The sequence below is a fragment of the Cnephaeus nilssonii genome (genome assembly GCF_951640355.1).
Source record: "Cnephaeus nilssonii genome assembly, chromosome: 6".
NCBI lineage: Eukaryota > Metazoa > Chordata > Mammalia > Chiroptera > Vespertilionidae > Cnephaeus > Cnephaeus nilssonii.
In genome coordinates this window covers 19140882-19163744 of record NC_137077.1, presented here as the reverse complement: position 1 = coordinate 19163744, position 22863 = coordinate 19140882, and the positions used below count along the sequence as shown (strand labels likewise).

Sequence of the window (22863 nt, the reverse complement as noted above, 5' to 3'; positions counted from 1 at the left end):
ACTCTAAATACACAGAAGATAAAATGTGACAACTAAACTAAATCTGAAGTTTCAGACCCAAATGATCATCTTTAGTGGAAAAAAAATTCCTGAATTTTATGACTACATTTCTAACATATAATAATATTCACTTATTGCTCATTATTTATAATGTAGCCTGCTGGAAAACATTTTACATTGAATGGAATTTTTTAGTTAAAACTGACTATGCCTTACATTTTCTAAACCTAAAGAAATATTGGTTTTTTGAAACTTCTATAAATAGTATTCAACATAAAAATATCTTAAGAAATACTAAAGGACACTTAAACAAAAGGACACTTAAGATCAAAACAGACCTTACCTTGAAACATCACCGTTGGTATGAATTTCTTGATTAAATTCACACAAAGAGGTATCACCATTACTTAATCCTTCAGTCACAGACATTTTATTACTATTTTGAAAAAGATCTTTAGTTTTTCCAAGATTTGCTAAAGATGTAACCACACTGGCCAATGTACTTAAATCTCCCTGACATGAATCAGCCTTAAAAAAAAAAAAGAAAAAGAAAAATTAAATCTGCAAGTAGGTATCTGTAAACTTTTAAATCTGAAATATCCAATTATAGATTATGAAATGCCAAAATAAAAGTACTCTAAGATGAAATTTAAAAAGTAAAATCAAAGAGCTGTGAGCACTTAGAAGCTTGTTGAGGAAAATACATGTTTAAAAACATCAGGTACATTTCCTATGTTTACAACAAAATGTTATACAAAAGTTACTTCAAATCAAAAAAGGCACTTAATGGCTCACCTATCCATCCATGTCACAGTCACTTAAAAGGCTATTAAATTACCTGGTCAGGTGGCTCAATTGGTTGGAGAGTCAACCTGTACACCAAAAGGTTTTGTGTTCAATTCCCAGTCACGGCACATACCTAGGTTGTGGGTTCGAAACCCGGTGCGGCAAGTATGGGAGGCAATCAATGTTTCACATCAATGCCTCTATCTCTCTCCTTTCCTCTCTCTCTAAAACCAATAAGAACTTATCCTCGGTGAGGATAAAAAAAAAAAAAAGGCTATTAGATTATCCTTTTTAAATTTTGATATTGTTATAATTATCAAAACATAAAATAGAAAGTAAAAAGAATGTAATAAAATTATTATTAGTGAAGAGAGGGAAAAAATGCAAAAGTATTATTGAACACTTCCTAGGATGCCAACTTTTACCAGGCACTGTGTATTAAATACTAGGAAATGTACAGTTCAAAAATCTTAAATATTTAAGATACTGGGCTATTTTTACACATTACATTATTTTCCCATTTGCCTTCAGCTTTTCTTTTTGTTACTGGTGCATATATTTGTATATATTTATGTATTAATTAGCTTATTAAAAACAACTTTCCTTAACTCTGATTATCCCGAAATATAATTTGTACAGCAAAGGCAGTTAAGTGCTTGATTCTTCTTTCTTTTATTTTCCAATTTGTAGAGCAATAAGTCAATGTCATAGCAACCTCTAATGGTGATAGTGAGTTTTGAGTATCATTTTTAATTCATATTATTTTTATATATTTGGTGTTTTTTAATCCATTAGTCATTCTTTTTTAAATGTTCAAATTATTCCACCCTAACCTGAGAGACCTTCAATTGCCTTCTCTGATGTATTGACAGGATCCCTTAATGGTATTTTTATTCTTCCTTTATGGTTTTTGTTTTCAGTGTTCTTAATCCTAAGAGAATACATGTTTCTGTGATTCATTTGTTATGGTAATTCTTTAGTTTATGTGAAATCAATTTTGGTGAATAAGTAGAATGAAATAATTTTTGAGTTCTCCACAAATGAATGAATGGTCCCAGAACCATTTAATGAGCAACCCACCAATTATTGAGTTCTTGCATGATTACTACTTATATATTTTATTTAATCCTAACAACAATACTGTGAAATAGGAATCATCATCCCTTTATTGATGATAAGAATTATCCATTGTCACTCCAGCAGTAGATAGGGGAAGCAGGGTGGGAAGCCAGGTCTGATGGGAAAACCCATGTTCCTAACCATTCTGCTGTAGCCTTCCTATATACGAGTAAAAGATTTGGCCCTGACTGGTTTGGCTCAGTGGATAGAGTGTCGGCCTACGGACTGAAGGGTCCCAGGTTCGATTCCGGTCAAGGGCATGTGCCTTGGTTGCGGGCACATCCCCAGTGGGGGGTGTACAGGGGGCAGCTGATCAATGTTTCTCTCTCATGGGTGTTTCTGACTCTCTATCCCTCTCCCTTCCTCTCTGTAAAAAATCAATAAAATATATTAAAAAAAAAAAAAAAAAAGATTTGCCCTAGCCAGTTTGGCTCAGTAGATAGAGCGTCAGCCTGTGGACCAATGGGTCCTGGATTTGATTCCAGTCAGGGGCACGTACCTTGGTTGCAGCATCCTCCCCAGCCCAGGCCCTGGTCAGGGCTTGTGCAGGAGGCAACCAATCGGTGTGTTTCCCTCACATTGATGTTTCTCTCTGACTTTCCCTCTCTCTTCTATGCTCGCTAAAAATCAATGGAAAAATATTCTTGGATGAGGATTAACCAAAAAAAAATAATAAATTTTTTTTTAACATTTTTCAACTAAAACTTAAACACATATAGTCTCTTCCATTTCATAACAGGTCTATGTAAATAAAATTTTAAGTTTTGCTACTCTTGGGCAATATGGAAAGACCTCACTCAGCCTGTGACTTGAAAGTTTGGGGACCGCTTGTCAGAAACTTACCACACAAGGTTGGTATTACAATTTAATACAAAGATATATAGACTGCACAATATCTGAACAAATAGTCATTTCTTAACAAAACTTAGTTCTTTTCCTTTCCCAAAGGAGTTAATATACGAATAAAATTCTAAGTAGCAATCTAACCTTGAATCATTTAGACAAGGCTAAATCTCCTAACTCCAAAATATATGGAAGAGGCCAAATCTCATCACTTAGTAGCAGCAGGCTAAAGCCTGATCTGTTAGGTTGACACTCTCATTATCCCTATTTTACAGATGAAAAAGGAAAATGAGACAGAGAGGTCAAATAACTTGCCCAAGGTTATGCAGCTAGCAGGTGGCAGCTGAAATTAGACTCAAGAGCACAAGTATTAAGAGTGCCTTTCCCTGGCTGGTGTGGCTCAGTGGTCAACCTATGAACAAGGAGGTCTTGGTTTGATTCTGGGTCAAGGCACATGCCTGGGTTGTAGGCTCAATCCCTAGTAGGGAGTGTGCAGGAGACAACCAGTGATTCTCTCTTGTATTGATGTTTCTTTATCTCTCTCTAACTCTCCCTTTCTCTCTGAACTCAATAAAAATTTTTTAAAAAAGAGTGCCTTAAAGTATTAAGCAATATATAACAAATCTGACCATAAATAGGATGAAGAACCTTACATGGTATATAAAACCAGATCACATTACAGGCTAAGAGAAACAAGTCATAGGCTCCCTATAATCTGTTTTCACAAATGAGTCTTCAGGAGAAATTTTTTTTGATCTCATAAAAGGTTTCTGAAGACTACAGAATTTTTAAATACTCAATCTAAATAAACAAACCTTTATTCCTTTAGACCCCTTGCTCAATAAAGAGCTGCTCCAAATCTCTAAGAGAACCTAGATGACTTGGATACATAATGAGAGCTCTTGCAATCCTATTCCTACTCTTAACTCAAGTCGGTGATTTGAGTCAGGTGTGTTAGGAATTTCTCTTGGCACTATATAATCTGTAGTGAAATATAATAGGAATATTAAAAAAAATTTAATATTTTCATTTATCTTTTTAAGAGAGACAGGTAAGGAGAGGGTTAGAGAAAGAAACATCCATTGATGAGAAACATCAATCAGCTGCCTCCTGCACGCCAACCTACTGGGGATCAAGCAGCAACCCAGGCATGTGCTCTGACCAGGAATCGAACCGGTGATCTCTTGGTTCCTGTGTCAACACTCAACCACTGAGCTACACGGGCTGAGTAGGAATATTAAAATTTTTTCACTTATTATAAATACTTATTTATGATGACTTTTATTTCAATACTAGAGGCCCGGTGCATAAAAATTCATGCACTGGAGGGGGGGGGGTCCCTCAGCCCAGCCTGCCCCCTCTCACAGTCCGGGAACACTCAGGGGCGGGAGGTGAGGCGATCAGGGAAAATGATGCCACATCACACCTCTGCTGCTGCCACTGCCGGCAGCGTAAGCCTCAGCCGGCCCTGGTTACCTGAGCCTCAGGTGGGCCTGGGTGGCTGGGCAGCCACCATCCAAGGCTTGCCTGCGCCTCAGGCTGGCCCTGGGCGGCTGGGGGGCTGAGGGGACAGGGGGACTTGGAGGCAGGCGTGTGGGGCAGGCCCGGCCTTGCCATGCGCCTGCCATCCTGGCAGGGCTGAGGGAACTGGGCGCCACCACCGTGTAGCTGTGGGCACCACCATCTTTGAGGGTGGGACAGTCAATTAGCATATTCCTTCCTATTGGCTGTGGGCACCATCATCTTTGCAACAGCATGAGGGTCAATTAGCATATTCTCTCTATTAGATAGGATGAAAAAATCTGGAAGACTTTTTAATGTTTGTCACTTTCACACTGAAGCTGCAACTGTCCTAGTCGAATAATATTTCTACTGATAAATTCCTATAGTATTGGGATCCACAAAATGGAGGATGCTACAGTGGCTCCACCTGTCACAAATCTAAATTAAGCCAGCCTGTACTCTGTACTAACCCTAGGAAAACAGGACCTACTGGCCTTAGGAGGAAATCCCTGACTTTGCAGCCAATCATGCTGTTTTCCTTACTGCTGCTTCTAATGCTCTGTAAAACTCACTCTTGCCCAAACTCTCCTGGGGAAGAGTGTTCCACTGCTTACGAAGAGACACTGTTCTCTCCCAATGCATGGGTTGTTTCCCCTTGAATAAAGGACATCGAACTCGTAACTAAATTGTTTTAGTTTTGTTATTTGGCACTATGAGACAGTTGATAATTTACATATTTTTTAAAAAGCAACTTATAATAGGGAATATTTAGGACCAAATCAATTGATTAAATTGATAGAAATAAAGGAAACCATTTTAAAAGCTTAAAAATGTTTAATCTTTACATTAATTGCACTAAACACACCTTATCTGGTGTCATCAGCATAGAGGACTCAGTTTTTATTCCAGACGGATGAATATTCACAAACATTCCTGAATCTAACAGTCCTGCTGACCTGTAACAAATAAGAACAAATTTCAGCCTTAGTTTCAGTGGGAAGAAAAACAAATGACCAGCTACTTAATGTTTTGTTTGTTGTATTTACTACACCTTGCAGTTTCACTATCTGTTACAAAAGTTGGAGTTGCAGCTAATGGGCTTCGAAGGTCTTTTCGAATGTAGATTTTTTCTGTTGAAGCGGCACAGTTGGAAGATTTTTCTCTTGATACTTCAATAGGTTTTCTTTCACACTGAACAGCTACAAAAATGTGGTAGACTGTCACAACGCAGAATTTACAGGCAATTATAAATGTAAACTCTAGGTCAGCAATGCGGCTAACTGAAGACAGGGTTATTATAAACTAACTCCAAAGATAACCAACCATCAATCTTTAGAAATTATTTGCAAATTGACAAAGCTGCTTCAGTAAACTAATAGTTAATGTAAAAGTGGCCATTTTGAATTCTTTTCTCTTTCTGTCACTGCTGTGATAGAAATGTAGATGAATTCTTATTTTTTACTAGAGGCCCGATGCACGAAACTCGTGCACGGGGTGTGTGTGTGTCCCTCAGACCAGCCTGCTCCCTCTCCAATCTAGGACCCCTAGAGTAAGGTGACCAGACGTCCCGCTTTTGGCGGGACAGTCCTGATTTTTAACAATTTGTCCCGCACCCCACGGCGTTTTAAAAAAGTCCCGATTTTTGGAAAGAATGCACGACAAGCTAGGGAACGGTGGGAGAACGGGAAGGGAATATATGGTTTTCGGCGGCCATGTGGCTATTTAGCCAGGATATGAGTTTTATATTATTTTTGTTAATTTTATAATGTTAAACTTTAATAATAACAAATAATTGTTGAGAACTGATTATCGAGAACTGCTTATCACAGTTCGCATTGTTGATCAGTTGTTAGAATTCGACCACCATTGTTTGGACTTAATGAACAATGGCATTTTTGGGGATTGGCAACGACGAAAACATTTTGTAACTGTCTCTCATACAATACACATCGTACTGTGTGCTAGTAAGCTAAACCAGTGATGTCATTACAAATCAGCTATTTAGATAATTTAGGTAAGTAATTTATTTATTTATTTCATAAATACATAAATTTTCTTGAATTTAGCAGACAGTACTCGTATTATTTATATTTTATAGTGGCGGCAAAAAGTCTAGCGCCGGCCTTGAAAGTGACACTTACGACTTACGTTATGGCAAATTCAGAGGAAAAATAATACAAGTTAGTATTGTTATTATTTAGAAAGAAATATAGGATTAAAATAATTTTTAAAATATAGTTACTTTATAACAATCAAATTAATTTAATTTATAAAATAATAAAATATGTTCATGTAATTATGTACCTACTTACTGTGTTTTTAAGCAATATGTATATAACTTATAATTTTAAATTATTTTTTTTAGATTTTTAACATAATGAGTAAGAAAAGAGGATGCAAATTCAACAATGATCTAAGAAGTGAATTTCCTTTTATTAAAAAAAACAAAAGCGATTATAATATAGACCAAATTTTTAATCAAGGACCCCTCCCCCATCCCCCCCGCCCCCCGGGCCGAAACAAGTTTGGCTCAGTGGATAGAGCGTCGGCCTGCGGACTCAAGGGTCCCAGGTTCGATTCCGGTCAAGGGCATGTACCTTGGTTGCGGGCACATCCCCAGTAGGGGGTGTGCAGGAGGCAGCTGATCGATGTTTCTCTCTCATTGATGTTTCTAACTCTCTATCCCTCTCTCTTCCTCTCTGTAAAAAATCAATAAAGTATATTTTTTTTTAAAAAAAGACCCCCCCACCCCCCCCACTCCTGGTCAATGGTGTCCCACTTTACCGATGTTAAAATCTGGTCACCTTACCCTAGAGGGATGTCCAACTGCCCGTTTAGGCCCGATCCCACTAAACAGGTAGTCGGACATCCCTCTCACAATCCAGGACTGCTAGCTCCCAACTGCTTGCCTGCCAGCTTGCCTGCCTGATTGCCCCTAACCGCTTCTGCCTACAGCCTGATCAGCCCCTAACCACTCCCCTGCCAGCCTGATCGATACCTAACTGCCCTCCTTGCAGGCCTGGTCGCCCCCAATTGCCCACCTCTGCCGGCTTGGTCACCCCTAACTGCCCTCCCCTGCAGGCCTGATTACCCCCAACTGCCCTCCCTTGCAGGCCTGGTCCCTCCCAACTGCCCTCTCCTGCTGGCCATCTTGTGGCGGCCATCTTGTGTCCACATGGGGGCAGCCATCACATGGGGCGGCCATCTTGTGTATTGGAGTGATGGTCAATTTGCATATTACTCTTTTATTAGATAGGATAATCTAAGTCAAACCCTGGCCAGTGGGGCTCAGATGGTCGAGCATCCTCCTGTGCACTGAAAGCTACCAATATTCAAATCCAAGTTTTGCCACTTAATAGTTTTGTGACCTAGAACAAGTTACTAAATTTGCTTACTCAAAAGTAAAATAGGTAACAGTAGTACCTACTGAATAGAATTCTGCTGTGAGAATAATAAAGTTATTAGGCATAGTTAGAGCTTAATCAATAATAGCTACCAAAAACTAAACTTAGTTAATTGTCTAAATTGACTAAATTGATAGAAATAAAGGAAACTTTTTTTTTTTTTTTTACCATGTTCAAACTAGAAATACACAACTGGCATATAGGCACTCAAAAACTATTTGTTGAGTGAATTAAAAATACACATGTATATATTTCCATACTTTTAGTTGGAAAACTGTAAATTAAAAAGCATATAAAATTGACGTTTTAATGTGCTAATTTTAACATACTTCTAGAGTTTGCCTGAATTCTTAATTTTCTCCTTTAAAGCTAATACATACAGTCTTGTTTCATTCCAAACGCAATACATCTCTGTAACCTGCAATATTGACAGCGGTTTCGATGGTGTTTATTGATAATACAGTCCTTAGATCCTCGACATGAGTAAACTAAATTTTTTCGGATACTTCTTTTAAAAAATCCTTTGCAGCCTTCACAAGTTACTGCTCCATAATGACGCCCTAGAGACAAAATATTTAGAAGTCATATATTTTAGAATAGAAATGAAATAAGCCCATTCCCTTTAAACATCCTATCTGAGATGAAACTGAGATTTTTTGAGTTTATGACATGAAAAAAATGCTTAGGAGTTACCAAACAGAAAATGAAAATACCATATTCTCTGATAAGATATATTAAATAATGCCAGTGTTTTTAATTTTATAACGTAATAACTATTTTCACTTCTGATATCACAAATTATTATATACTGCATATTTCAATCTAAAAACTATGCTCCAAAAAAAGAATATATCAGTTAGTATCTGAACTATAATCATCCTTCCTCACTGTGAGTTCGTGTTTTTTGTCCACCAAATTTGTTTTTATTTTTTTAAATTTATCTTTATTGTTGAAAGTATTACAAATGTCCTCCCTTCTTTCCCCATTGACCCCCGCTGCCCAGGCCTTCGCCACACTATTGTCTGTGTCCATGGGTTATGCATATATGCATATAAGTTCTTTGGTTAAATTCTCCCTACGTACCCCTATCTTTCCTCTGAGATTCATCAGTCTGTTCCATGCTTCTATGACTATGGATCTATTTTGTTCATCAGATTCCACATATGAGTGAGATCATGTGATACTTGTCTTTCTCTGAGTGGCTTACTTCACTTTATGTAATACTCTCCAGGTCCATCCATGCTGTCTCAAAGGGTAAGAGATCCTTCTTTTTTTACAGCTGCACAGTATTCCATGGTGTGAATGTACTACTGTGGGTTCCATTTTTTAAATCTCTGTAAACATCTGTACTGCTCAGATTAGCCTATCATTTCACAAGTCATTTCTTTGGTACAACATCTATTAACAAACTGAACACACTCTAAGTAAAGCTCTAGTGGAGATTTTTGTAATTAAGCTATGGGCTAGTTTAAAGAAAATTAAAGAAAACAAACTGGGCCCTTAAATTATATCACACTGGCACTTATAAATACATTCGAATGAACATTGGTTTGTATTTCTAGCATGAGGTAACAATAGCCAGAGCTAAAATGACATAGCCCTGAATACTAGTAACAGGTTTGGAGAAATGCCTGCTGGACTATGCAAAGCATTAAAAAAAGGTTAACCAGAGATTTTCCCACCTCAATAATTCAAGTTATTCTGTATTGCTAGAATGAGAACAGGGCTCAACAGGTAGGTTACCAACTTAGTGTTATATATTACCAAGGATCACAATAATTTTTGCCAATTCTCTGACAAAATTGGTGTCCACATTAAAAAAAAATTTCCACGCCTTCAGTTTACTTTCAAAAGTTTAACTGTCACCCTGGCAAGTTTGCTCAGTGATTAGAGTGTCGGTCCTCGGACCAAAGGGTCACACAATTTAAAAAATATATATATTTTATTGATTTTTTACAGAGAGGAAGGGAAAGGGACAGAGAGTCAGAAACATTGATGAGAGAAAAACATCGATCAGCCGCCTCCTGCACACCTCCTATTGGAGATGTGCCCACAACCAAAGTACATGCCCTTGACCGGAATCGAACCTGGGACCTTTCAGTCCACAGGCCTACGCTCTATCCACTGAGCCAAACCACTTAGGGCTGGGTCATACAAATTTGATTCCTGGCCATGATCAGCACCTTGTGGGAGGAAATCATATTGATGTGTCTTTTTCACATTAATGTTTCTCTCTCTCATCCCCTCCTCCCTCCCTTCCCCTTTCTCTAAAAATCAATGGGAAAAATATCCTTAGGTGAGGATTAACAACAACAAAAAATGGTAACCGTCTTCCATAATGCTTTGAAATATAAATTTTTTTCACTGACTGACAGATCAAATTAAACTGCACTGAAGAGAAAAATCTTTACATGAATAAAAAGCTCTGGGGAAAAATCAGTTAAATTTCATAAGCTACAAATATGAACCATAAAAACTACACGCGCCTTTATTTTTCTTTTTACTTTCATGGTAGTGTGATAGTTATTTTAACAACACAACACATACAGGAAATTATTTTTAATGTTACCTGATGCTTTGTCTCCACATACTACGCAAAGATCAATAATCTTATTTGGTCCTTGGTCTGAAGAAGAATTATCTGTTAAGAACTAAAGTAAATTCCCCAAAACAAAAACAAAATACAACCATGTTATTATTCAGTAATGCTCTCATATAAAAAAAGAACATTCAGTCTTACTTTTTGCTTCCTTTTTAAGTTATTTTGAAACTTTAAACTATTATTATGAATATATCAAGTAAACTATTTGTAATTTTCTTAACATATAGGTAAAAATTTCAATGTTATAAGAAGCAACAACAGAAAGAATACCTTTTTAATTTGTCCATAACAACTTAATTCAAGTAAACGACTGTTAAACACATGAATACACAAGTAGTTTTTAATGCATCTCACAGATTAAGCATTTAATATGCATATGGAACTTGTCAAATTTTCGCAACAGTTATCAATCCTATCATGACATTTGTCTTTAAAAAGTTTAGAACCAAAAAAAAATAATCAAAATAAATAAAAAATAAATAAAAAGTTTAGAACCTTTCCACTGGAATGACTTGACTAAAATATGCTATGACAGCATAAAAAAATAACTAGATTTTTTAAAAGAAAAATATTATGTTGATGTATTAACTTTATAATTATGGAAATATAATTGATAGACAAAGGTATAAATAAACTTTTTATTAATGAGCTGTCTTAAGTTTGGGCTAGGTGTAGTGGTTGAGAGCGTGGACTCTGATAAATGGTAGCAAGTTAGTGGGACTAGGTGGAATAGCCTTGGGTAAATTACTAAGCCTCTTTTGATTATATAAAGAGTTCATCACTAAGTACAACTAATGCTGGTAAAGAAATACTAGTTTCTTCTTTTAGGCTTATCCTTCAACCTTTTCATCGTTTTCTTTCAATCTTTTGAAAAGTGAACAAATTAATTTCAATCCCAAAAATGTGATATAGCATTTAGTAAACACCTTCCCCCAGCTTTAAAACAACCCACAAAGTAATCCTCTACTTTGACTCTTTTTATTCTCTTAAGGGTGTGAATGCCTTCGGAAGTAATTCTGATTTTAAAAAATTTAAACAGTTCTTAAAATAGCTGTCCTTTGTTATGTTATAGTGCTATCATTTATTTTTATATTACCATAAAAATCAGTCAATAAAATCTTTAAAAAAAATTCTATTAGATGTCCTTTGAAAGACAAATATCATTCTTTTCCTCAATTGTACATCTATTGCAAAAGGTGTTAATATTTTATCTGCTACTTATTTCTAAGGGTAGAGGAGATATTGAGAGGGCAAGGGACTTGCCGATATGCCATCTTAGGTCATTAGACCAGAAATCAAATCTTCTTGGTCCAAGAAATTCCATCCTATACTTGTTTCTCTTTCATTGCCCTTAGTAATAATCCATGAAGTAGTCAAAATACCAATCTTACTTCCACGTTCATGATAAAAATTTTTTTTAAAGAGTAAAAACCTGACACATATTTCTTCAGCCAGGAGATCAAGGTTAATGTCACCAGTCATAAGGTGTGATAGTAAGTACCCTTGATATAATGTAATGAAAATGGCACTTAAACTCTGTGATCCTTTTCCCCAAAACCCACAACCCCAATCTAACATGAGAAAAATATAAGCCAAAGTCTCAGAGTGGGGCAATCTACACTTTACCTGACCAGTATACCGCAAAACTGTCAAGGTCATCAAATACAAGGAAAGTATAAGAAATGGTCATAGGTAAGAGGAATCTAAGGAGATATGGCAACTCAATGCAATATGGTATCCTGAAACAAAAATAATACTAGGTAAAAATCAGGGAAAGAAAAATATCTATTTTAGTTAATAATGTATCAATATTAATTCATTAATTATAACAAATGTGTCATCCTAATGCAAAATGTTAAAACAGGAGAAACTGTGTGTTGGGAGGTTATATGGGAACTCTGCATACTAACTGCTTATATTTCTATTAATGTAAAACTTCAAAAAAATCAAATTTGTTAATAAAATAAAGAAATTAGGGTATGTATAATGTTATACATTTTTTTAGTGACTCCTATCCATTTTCTACCTCAGCAGTTTCTAAAAATGATGTAACTGAAAGAATAAAATCCAACAGGATACATTGGCAAGATTTTGTATTTTATGAATTAGGAGTTTTTCAATCCTGAAAGGAATTTTCTTTGATCAGTTTTTCATTAAAAAAATGTGGAATCCAATTTTAAGTGGGCACTCACCCAAAATCTCTCTGGAGGCAAACTTAATGGTTCATTGTATTTGTATCCCATTGTAACCAGCAGTAAAAATATCTACATAACCATAGGCATGCAGTGTGTAAAAGCCCTAACTGGCTCTTGAAGTATAATATATAACTAGCAAAAATTAACACTAACACAATGTAAAGTTAATCTACACTACTGAGTTCGAATATTAAAGGAGACCATAGAGTAAATGGCTTGCTTTATCAACGAAGATGTAGATGACAACAGAAGAGGCTAATTGACAAAGACAGCAGCTATGATACCAACTTCTTAATATGGATGCTGCTGGTTCAAAGCAAAGGCAGCTTGGTCCTAGAAACTGCAGCCACAGAAGATGCTCCTGATCTGACAGTTTCCTAACTGTGCAGAAGCAGCAGGTATCCTAGAAGTAGTTCTCAAGTGTGCTCCAGTAGTTATGTTTGGAAACCTGACCTAGAACTGTTTCTTCAGCCCCCCAACAATTCTTTGAGCTCTTTATATTCTATATTAAGCCCCTTCCTGCCAAACTTGCCAGAGTGGACCTTACTGTATGTAACTAAGAGCATACTTATGACATGCTTTTTAATTCTTTTCAAGTGTAAGATACAAAGACATGCTATGATTATTTACCTGGAGGTGTTGTGCAGACAGATCAGGAGTTGTAAAAAATAACTGGTTGACACCTGCTGCATCAGGAGTTGTGAGAAAAACTTTCCCAGGTGTGGAATCTTGTCTGGCCAGAATGACTTTGCTTGGAGTAGAGACATCATGATTTGTCAGAATGAACTGCTTGCCTTGTGTGTTATGATCAAGTGCTGTCACAATCTGGATTTTTTGGCCAGTTTGCTGCTCTGTAACAACCTAACACAATCGTGTAATAATCAAATCAACTCAATTTTCTCTCTCTCAAAGAACACAATTTTGTCATACTTTCAGACAAAGCTGGAAAAGCATACCCATCACACATATATTCAATACTAGTGCCCTGGTGCACGGATTCGTGCACATGGAAAGGAAATTAATTAGAGGGTGGCCAGCGGGGTGGGACTGGGCGAGATGGACCGGACATGCCCTGGAGCCAACCTCCCTCGGTCCCTCCCTGGCCAGCCACACCTGGGGCAGCACCACGGCTCCAAGGGCTCTGCAGAGTAAGCAGGGTCCCTGCGGCAGCTGGGGTCCCTCAGCCTGGCCTGTGGGGATCCGGTCGAAACTGGCTCTCAGATATCCTCCAGGGGTCCCGGGTTGCGAGAGGGCAGTTCTCGAGTGACGCACCCCGGAATCAGGCTCCCTCCTCTCTGGTTCCGGGGTGTGTCAACCAAGAACTGCTGCTGCCAGTTCATCACATATATATTCAATATAATACACATACACGACTTTTAAATTAGCAATTCTACTTCCATGAAACCCTATCTTACAGAAATAAACAAATATAAAAATAAATAAAGGTACAATAGTAAGAACATTCAGACCTCACTATTTTGATTCCTTCCTTCCCCTTCCCTTTCACCCTCCATTTAGACAAGCATACATTGGGTGTATTCTATTTGCAAAGCACTGTTTGTACTGGGTCCTAAAATAGAGCAATAAAAGTTTTTGTTCTCATAAAGCTTTACAAATTCTGGATTTTCTACTGTGTGAAATGGAGATACACTGGAGGGTTTATGAAGCTGAGGAGTGCCAGGATCTTTTTCAAAAAGAATCATTCTAGATTTAGTGTGAAGACTAGACTGTGAATGTTCAAGAGTAGAATTAAGGGAGATCAGAAAGGATGTCAGTGCACAGATACTGGCAATATTTGAGCATTATATATTGGCAGAGATAATGGCTGAGAACAGGGAAGTAGCCATACTGGGGAGGTGGGGACACCTGAATTTGGGATATCTTAAGAAAGGAAAGGTGACAAGATGAGCTGAATGGACTGGATGTGGAATGTAAGGAAAGAGTCAAGGATGACTATAAAATTTTGGCCTGAGGAATTTAGAGGACAAAATTGCCATCTTTTATCACTGTATTTCAGAACCTAGTATATACATTTGATGTAGTTCGGTGAACCAGTGAATAAACTATAAACTAACCATACCTCTCCCATCTGTTGTTCAATAATTTGATGCGCAATTTCTTCTATGGTTGCCATGATCTAACTGCCAAAATGTCCTGCCAAAAATAAAAAGATAATTTTTTATAATTATACCCATAAAACATATTTATTTAAGAATTTAGAAATGAAATTATATGTTAGGATTTTCCTCAAAGCAATCCAGTTAGGTGGGTGAGGGTGGGAAGGAAAAAATAAAACAAAATTGACCATGCACTGACAGTTACTGAAGACGGGTTAAGTTTACACATGGGTTCATAAAATTATCCTCTCTTTTATATATTTTGAAAATGTCTATTAAAAAAACTATTCAACCAAAGAATTTCACTTTTCAAAGATACTGAAGCCTGAACAGGAGAATTCTACTACAGATTAGGAATTTATGAACTTAAGGATAATCCTATCTGTAAACAAACACATCATTGTAGCCATTTAATACACTTTTATCAAATATTATAAAAACTGACAAAATAATTTCATTCATTCAGAAGGATGGAAGATTTCTCTAGAATCATTTCACTAATGATCATTCTTCATTAGTGGCAATTTCTTATATATTAAGGTTAATTGAATTTAATGAAAAGCTGTCTTCAAATGGATTTGAGAGCCTGTAAGATTAGTAAAAGTTGACTTTGACTTGTTTTTTCTCTATACGGGGTAGTCAAGAATATAAAATTTACTTCTGGCTTTATATTATACCAGAGGCCCAGTGCACGAAATTCGCCTCTCTTTCTTCCCCAGGGCCTCCCTCCCTTCCCCCAGCCAGCCCCGACCCCTGGTCAAACTCCCAGATGAACTCCCAATTGAGGGGACAATTTGCATACTATGCTTTTATTAGATAGGATATTGTTTGTTATAAATTCATTAATATTGGTCAATTATAATTAATATTAATTGTCAAATTATCTGAATTGTTTTTCTTTTGATTACTTTTATTAAAATTATAAATGCTTCAATTAGTTGTGCTAAAAAGCAATGTTCAATATTTAGTATGATTATTCAACTCTCACTAGACTGGAAAGTAGTGGCCTCAACCTCTGAAACCAACAGAGGAGACAATGCTGCTCCCTGGGCCTTGTGTTCTGGGCCCATGGTAGCAGTGGTAGTACTGCTAACTTCTGACCTATCTTTGAGGCACTTTCTTCCCTATTCTTGAAGGATAACACATGTTTAAAACTGCATAGCTCTACTGGCCCATCCAGTAGAATCCCAGAAGTCCAAGAGCCTGCCTTTATTTCATCTCATTTGTGTCCTCTTTAGTCCAAGCTTGGCAGCATTTCTGCTGATATAAGATCCTCAAAAATCTTGTTCTGTGCAATTCGTGGTGGTGCAGCCATCCAAGAGAGTCCCCTACAAATCTCTCCTGGATAAACGATCTCTATTCCTGGCTTCTGTTGAGATGACTTATTGGATCAATATATCACATGCCCATAATCTCTTTAGCAAATGACTGCCCAGTTACACCCAAACCTGGGTAGTCTCTCCAGAACAAGCTTTCTCCTTTTTTGCAATATGGATAAGCTGAGTATTTTCTAAAATCTTCAACTTTTGGGTTCTATATTTCTTAATAACTTCGATTTATCTCTCCTCTCACATTTTACTATAAGTAGCAAAGGGAAATCAGGCTGCATCTTCAACACTTTGCTTAGAAATCTCCTGAGATAAATATTTGAGCTTATCACTTACAAGTTCTACTTTACACAAAACACTAGCATACAACACAGCCAAGTTCTTTGCCACTTTATAACAAGGTTCCCTCCCTCCTGTTTCCAATAACATGTACATTTTCTTCTGAGATCTCATCAGAAGCACCTTTAATGTATGTCTACCAACATTCTGTTTATGATACATGTATATATCTCTAAAATGACAGCACCTTTTTCTACAGTTCTCTTCTTCCTGAACTCTCACCAGAACTGCCTGACATCTATATTTCTACCAACAATCTCGTTAAGGCAAACCAGGTTTTTTCTAGCATGCATCTCAAAACTCTTCCCATTTCCCAGTTCCAAATTTTTAGATACGGGTTATAACAGCACCCCACTTCCCAGTACTAAAAGTTGTACTGGTTTACTAGAGTTGACATAACAAAGTAGCACAGGTTGGGTGGTTTAAACAACAAAAATGAATTTTCTCACAATTCTGGAGGCTAGAAGTCTGAGACAAGCAGTCCAAGTCTGAGTTAGCAGTATTGGTTACTTCTGGGACCTATCTCGTTGCCTTGTAAATGTTCATCTTCTTTCTTTTTTCACATGGCTACACTTTGGTTTATATCTGTGCTGTAATCTCTTCTTATAGGGACAACAATCAAATTGTATTAGGGGCCACCCTAACTGATCTAATTTTAACTCAATTACTTCTTTAAAGACTACATTTGTAAATACAATCCCAATTTGAGGTACTGGGATCAGAACTTCAATATATAAATTAGGGGGGAGGGAGACAATTCAGTCATAACACTTAGGCATAAATCTAATAAAAAATGTGCAAGATCTATGTAAAGTAAGTTTTAAAATGCTACTTAGAAAAGGGAAAGCTATCTAGAAGAACACATAAGGTTAGTGACTACCTTCAAGGAAAACTGGAAATCTGGTAACAGGATGGGACGAAGACTTACTTTTCACTGAATAAGTTAGTTCCTTTACAATTTTAATTACTATGTGACGCACATGTGTGTGTATGTATGCATGTATAGGTTCAGGCTTAATTGTATACTCTGTCATTAGCAATGCTACAGGTAACAATGCTAATGGATTTTAATGTTAATATTGCTAGAAGAGTATTCTTGAGTACTGAATTCCGGGATACTCAGGTGTGTGTGTGGTGTTTTTTTTCTGTTTAGGAAGAGCAGGAAACTGCAATGGATTCATCACTCTTTTGGGGGTTACAAACTTCTTAGAGAATCTGATTAAAGCTATGTATGTTCTTCAAAAAATATAAACATACTTATATTTGAGGGATTCTATTTTGTGACCCAACAAAGCAACTTTCTACTTCTCACTATATAAACCCTCTGCACTACTGCAGTTGTCTAGAGTCATTATGCCTTATCCTATCTAATAAGAGAGTAATATGCAAACTAACTATCACTCCGCTACACCCACAAGGCACGCCCACCAGCCAATCAGGAGCATGCAAATTAACCCAACCAAGATGGCTGCGGCCACAGAGAGAGCAGGAGGCTTGGGTTTGCCCGGCAATGGAGGAAGCCAAGCTTTCCGAACACCGGAGCGGGCCCAGGCCTCCACTCAAGGCTACAAAGTTTCAATTATAGAAGATAAATAAATCCCAACAAAAATGGTGGCAGCCACGGAGCTAGAGAGAGCAGGAGACTTGGGTTGCCCCTGGTGATGGAGGAAGCCAAGCTCCCGTAGCCCTGGCCTCCGCTACAAAGTTTCAATTATAGAAGATAAATAAATCCCAGATACCAGGGCCTCCGACTGGGTCGCCAGGGGGCGTGGTCGGCCTGCAAACCACCACAGGCCCCTCGCCCAGGCCGCCCCATGCCCCAAGGGAACCCCACCCTGATCCGGGACACCCTTCAAGGCAAACCAGCTGGCCCCCACCCGTGCACCAGGCCTCTATCCTATCTAATAAAAGAGTAATATGCAAAATGACCATTACTCCAACACACAAGATGGCTGCCCCCATGTGGCCACAAGATGACCGCCACAAGATGGCCAGCAAGGGAGGACAGTTGGGAGGGACCAGGCCTGCAAGGGAGGACAGTTGGGGGCGATCAAGCCTGCAGGGGAGGGCAGTTAGGGGTGACCAGGCCGGCAGAGGAGGGAAGTTGGGGGCAACCGGGCCTGCAGGGAAAGGCAGTTGGGGGGGACCCAGGCCTGCAGAGGAGAGCAGTTGGGGTGACCAGGCCTGCAAGGGAGGGCACTTAGGGGTGACCAGGCTAGCAGGGGAGGGCAGTTAGGGGCAAACAGGCTGTCAGGGGAGTGTTTAGGGGGTGATCAGGCTGGCAGGCAGAAGTAATTAGGGACAATCAGGGAGGCAGGCAGGCAAGCAGTTGGGAGCCAGCAGTCCTGGATTGTGAGAGGGATGTCCCACTGCCCGTTTAGGCCCTACCCTACCGGGATTGGGCCTAAACGGGCAGTCGGACATCCCTCGAAGGGTCCCAGATTGGAGAGGGTGCAGGCTGGGCTGAGGGACACACACCTCCATGCACGAATTTCGTGCACTGGGCCTCTAGCAGACTCATATAATCCAAACTACTTAGTAAAAGAATACTTAGGTAAAGTTTACTGGAATATTTACTTTAGTGATTATATATCTCAATTTGTGTCCCTCTGCCAGCACTTCTGTCTGGGAGAATGTTGCTCCTCAGCTCTCACCCTGATGTCAGATACGTCAGTTCCTCCCCATATAGTCCCTGGTTACTTTCAAGCTGCTGTCCTAATGCTGGAGCTCAGAAGGAGCAAGTCTGAGTAAGTGTGCACAGGACCTTTTGAGGAACTGCATGGGACTCCAGCTGCTCTCTACCTCACTCAGCCACAATCCCTGCTGGTTTTTACAGGCAGAAGTTATGGGGATTTCTCTTCCCGACACAGGAACCCTGGGCTGGGGAGCCTGGTGTGGGGGTGGGACCCCTTGATCTTCAGAGGTAACCTCTGCAGCTGAGATATTTCTTTATTTTTATCCACCACACCTGAGTATGGGACAAGCCCATTCTGATCCTCCACTCCTACCAGTCTTTTTTTATTTTTAAATATATTTTTACTAGAGGCCCAGTGCATGATTGAATCATGCACGTGTAGGGTCCCCTACACGCTTTTGCTTTTCGCGGTGGAGCTGGGTGCCTGTCCACTGGTGCCGGAGCAGACAGGCACCCAGCTCCCCGACTTTTGATGGTCCGCGGCCGCTGAGGGGGGCTACCCTGCTGTTGAGAGGCGCAGGGGGCGGGACTCCCGCCCGCTGCGCCTCTCAACGGCCGCTGAGGGGGGCTGCCGCAGACACCTGGCTACACTGCCGTTGAGAGGCGCAGCTGGGTGTCCGCGGCAGGCCCCCTCAGCGGCCTGGGATCTGGCCATTGAGAGGCACAGGGGGCGGGAGTCCCGCCCCCTGCGCCTCTCAACAGCAGGGTAGCCCCCCTCAGTGGCAGCGGATCCGTGCCTCTCAATGGCCGGATAGGCTATACCAAGTCCCGCCCCCCAGCCTCCCGCCCCCCAGCCTCCCGCCGCCCAATCGTGGGCGTAGCGGAGTGATGGTAATTTACATGTTACTCTATTATTAGATAGGATTGATTTCAGAGAGGAAGGGAGAGGGAGGGAGAGATAGAAACATCAATGATGAGAGAGAATCATTGATCGGCTGCCTCCTGCACACCCCCCACTGGGGATCGAGCCCGCAATCCAGGCATGTGCTCTTGGCTGGTATCGAACCTGGAACTCTTCAGTCCGCAGGCCAATGCTCTATCCACTGAGCCAAACCAGCTAGGGTTTCTTCTACCAGTCTTGATGTGGCTTCTTCTTTATATTCTTAGTTATAGGACTTCCGTTCGGCTCAGTTTCAGGCGGTTCTAAATCATGGCTGTTCTGTAGTGTAGTTGTACTTTTGAAATGGTTGTGGAGTATGAAAGCACAGCATTTACTTACACCAGTGATGGGCAACCTTTTGAGCTTGGTGTGTCAAACTTCACCAAAAAACTGAGCATAACTCGGGTAGTGTGTCACTTTGAGGAAAAAACTAACTCCAAGACTCTAGTCACAAATGTTTCATCCTCAGGAGCAGCAAATGTTTCATCCTCGGCATGCGGCCGCATGTCATCAGAAATGGCTACGCGTGTCAGTGCTGACACGCGTGTCATAGGTTCGCCATCACTGACCTACACAGACATCTTGACCAGAAGCCCACTCATTCCAGAATCCTTTTTTCATCATTACCTACTTCTCTCATTAAGCTAACTTCTCTCATTATCTAATAAAGAGGGAATATGCTAATTGACCCTCATGCCATCACAAAGATGACAGCACCCACAGCCAATAAGGAGGGAATATGCTAATTGACTGCCACACCCTCAAAGATGGCGGCGCCCACAGCCACAAGATGGTGGCACCCAGTCCCCTCAGCCGCACGCCTGCCTCTGGAGTCCCCCAGTCCCCTGAGCCCCCCAGCCGCCCAGGGCCGGCCCGAGACGCGGGCAAGCCTTGGATGGCAGCTGCTCAGCCGATGCTCAAGGTGCAGGCAAGCCTCAGATGTCGGCTGCCCAGCCGCCCAGGGCTGCCCGAGGCTTGTGCTGCCGGCAGTGTCAGCAGCGGAGGTGTGATGGGGCATCGCCTTCCCCTGATCACCGGGTCGCCTCTCGCCCCTGAGGGCTCCCAGACTGTGAGAGGGGGCAGGCTGGGCTGAGGAACCCCCCGCCTCCAGTGCGTGAATTTTCATGCACTGGACCTCTAGTGTTATACATATTTAGATGTAAGAAGACCCACAAGATAATTAAAATACATCATACAATCTTGTTCATTTCAAAAAAACTTTCATGCCCTAACCAGTTTGGCTAAGTGGATAGAGTGTCCCAGGTTCGATTCCGGTCAAGGGCATGTACCTGGGTTGCAGGCACATCCCCAGTAGGAGGTGTGCAGGAGGCAGCTGATCGATGTTTCTCTCTCATCGATGTTTCTGACTCTCTATCCCTCTCCCTTCCTCTCTGTAAAAAATCAATAAAACATATTTTAAAAAAAACAACTTTCACCATTTACAAAAAAAAGAGATTATCTAAATTAATTACAAATCCTATCCAAACTTATTAAGTTTTATTAAAATTTAGAAATTTCCACAGGATAGTTAATATTACTCACTTCAATAGACAAAATATTAGCAAGGGCGAAAATGATGAAAACTGGTAAAAATAATACAGGTATTTGGCATGAAAGTAGGTTTCTATGAGAGTGCATTAGCTCAACTACTGCTAGTTTAAGCAAAAAAAATGGGGGACTGTGGGATACACTGCTAGGATCACAACAGAGCTGACCTTGGGAAAAACTGGAGCTAAGATTTCTTAGGCTGTCAGGAATCTTCCTATCTCAGCTACACTTATGTGGCTTATTTCTGACTTTGTAGTAAAGCACCCGGAAAGGAAAGTAGTCTTTTCAAATCCTAATTTTAAAATCTTGGTAATGAATTCAGATTGGCCTAGCTTAGGCTGTGTGCTCATCTCTTGGATTAATCACTGTAGGTGGAGCAGGAAGAGAGAAAGAAAGGTTAATATGATTGGCAGTTTCTGTATTTTCGGAAGGCCTATTTACCAAAAGATGGCACTAGCACAGACTTGCCTACTGATACAATCACCATGAGCCAGGCAACCACTCTAATTTGTTTCTACTAATGATACACAGAACTCTTCAACCAGAAGTACATTAAACACTACTACTAAGCTACTCAAATTTAATTCAGCATTGACTGAAATTTTCTACTGTCAGTTGAAGAAATCCCAAGAAGAAGAAAAAAACCCTTATTCTTATAAGATAACATATCAAGAGATCTACTTTTGGCCACTTCCAAATCTAATTTCTTGCTTTTCGGGTCCTTTAAGTAAATGACAAATTTAGTTTTATAGCTATGTTGTTTTAAATAACCTCAAAAATTTCTAGAGAATTCACAAAATAAATTTTAGTGAATTTTTTCAAGTATACCATAAACACACCAAAAACATTTTTGCTTTTCTTTTTTAGTTGGTAAAAACAGGCATAAGAAGTGAGACAAGACAGCCTTACAATTCTTAGTATTAAAAACTTGAGGCATACCTAGCGGGTTTGGCTCAGTGATTGGAGTGTCAGCCAGTGGACCAAAGGGTATTGGGTTTGATTCTCTGTCAAGGGCATGTACCTCAGTTGCAGCACATAGATGTTTCTGTTTCTCTCTCTCCCCTCCCCCTTCACTCTCTCTTTAAAAAAAATTTAATGGAAAAAATACCCTGGGTGAGGATTAAAAAACAAAACAAAAACTTGAGCCCTAGCTGGTTTGGGTCAGTAGATAGAGAGCTGGCCTGCGGACTGAAGGGTCCCAGGTTCCATTCCAGTCAAGAACACATGACCAGGTTGTGGGCTCAATCCCCAGTGTGGGGGCGTGCAGGAGGCAGCCAATCCATGATTCTCTCATATCATTGATGTTTCTCTCTCTCTCTCTCTCACTCCCTCTTCCTCTCTGAAATTAATAAAAATATATTAAACAAAAAACATAAACAAACTTGAGGCCTAGAGTCTTAAGGACTGGAAGCTGTTATACTTGTTTATGAAACAAAAGATATTAGGGGTTACCAGTTACCCTAATGTACTGATATTCAGAATTTTTTAAGTGTTTTTATTGATT

General features: G+C 39.6%; 1 protein-coding gene across 3 annotated transcripts in view; it reads right to left on the bottom strand.

The window, feature by feature from the left end:
- Window positions 1-22863, bottom strand: part of NR2C1 (nuclear receptor subfamily 2 group C member 1) — a 44654-nt gene that overhangs the window by 18757 nt on the left and 3034 nt on the right. For 2 of the 3 annotated variants that reach the window (XM_079775297.1, XM_079775296.1), the window contains exons 2-8: window positions 14533-14606; window positions 13083-13313; window positions 10225-10306; window positions 8036-8215; window positions 5303-5450; window positions 5117-5207; window positions 344-528 (exon numbers count right to left, since the gene is read on the bottom strand). In XM_079775297.1, the coding sequence (XP_079631423.1) occupies window positions 344-528; window positions 5117-5207; window positions 5303-5450; window positions 8036-8215; window positions 10225-10306; window positions 13083-13313; window positions 14533-14586 (971 nt within the window). In that variant the 5' untranslated portion in view covers window positions 14587-14606. The remainder of the gene's footprint in view (window positions 1-343; window positions 529-5116; window positions 5208-5302; window positions 5451-8035; window positions 8216-10224; window positions 10307-13082; window positions 13314-14532; window positions 14607-22863) is intronic. The other variant, XM_079775298.1, reaches the window with a different exon arrangement.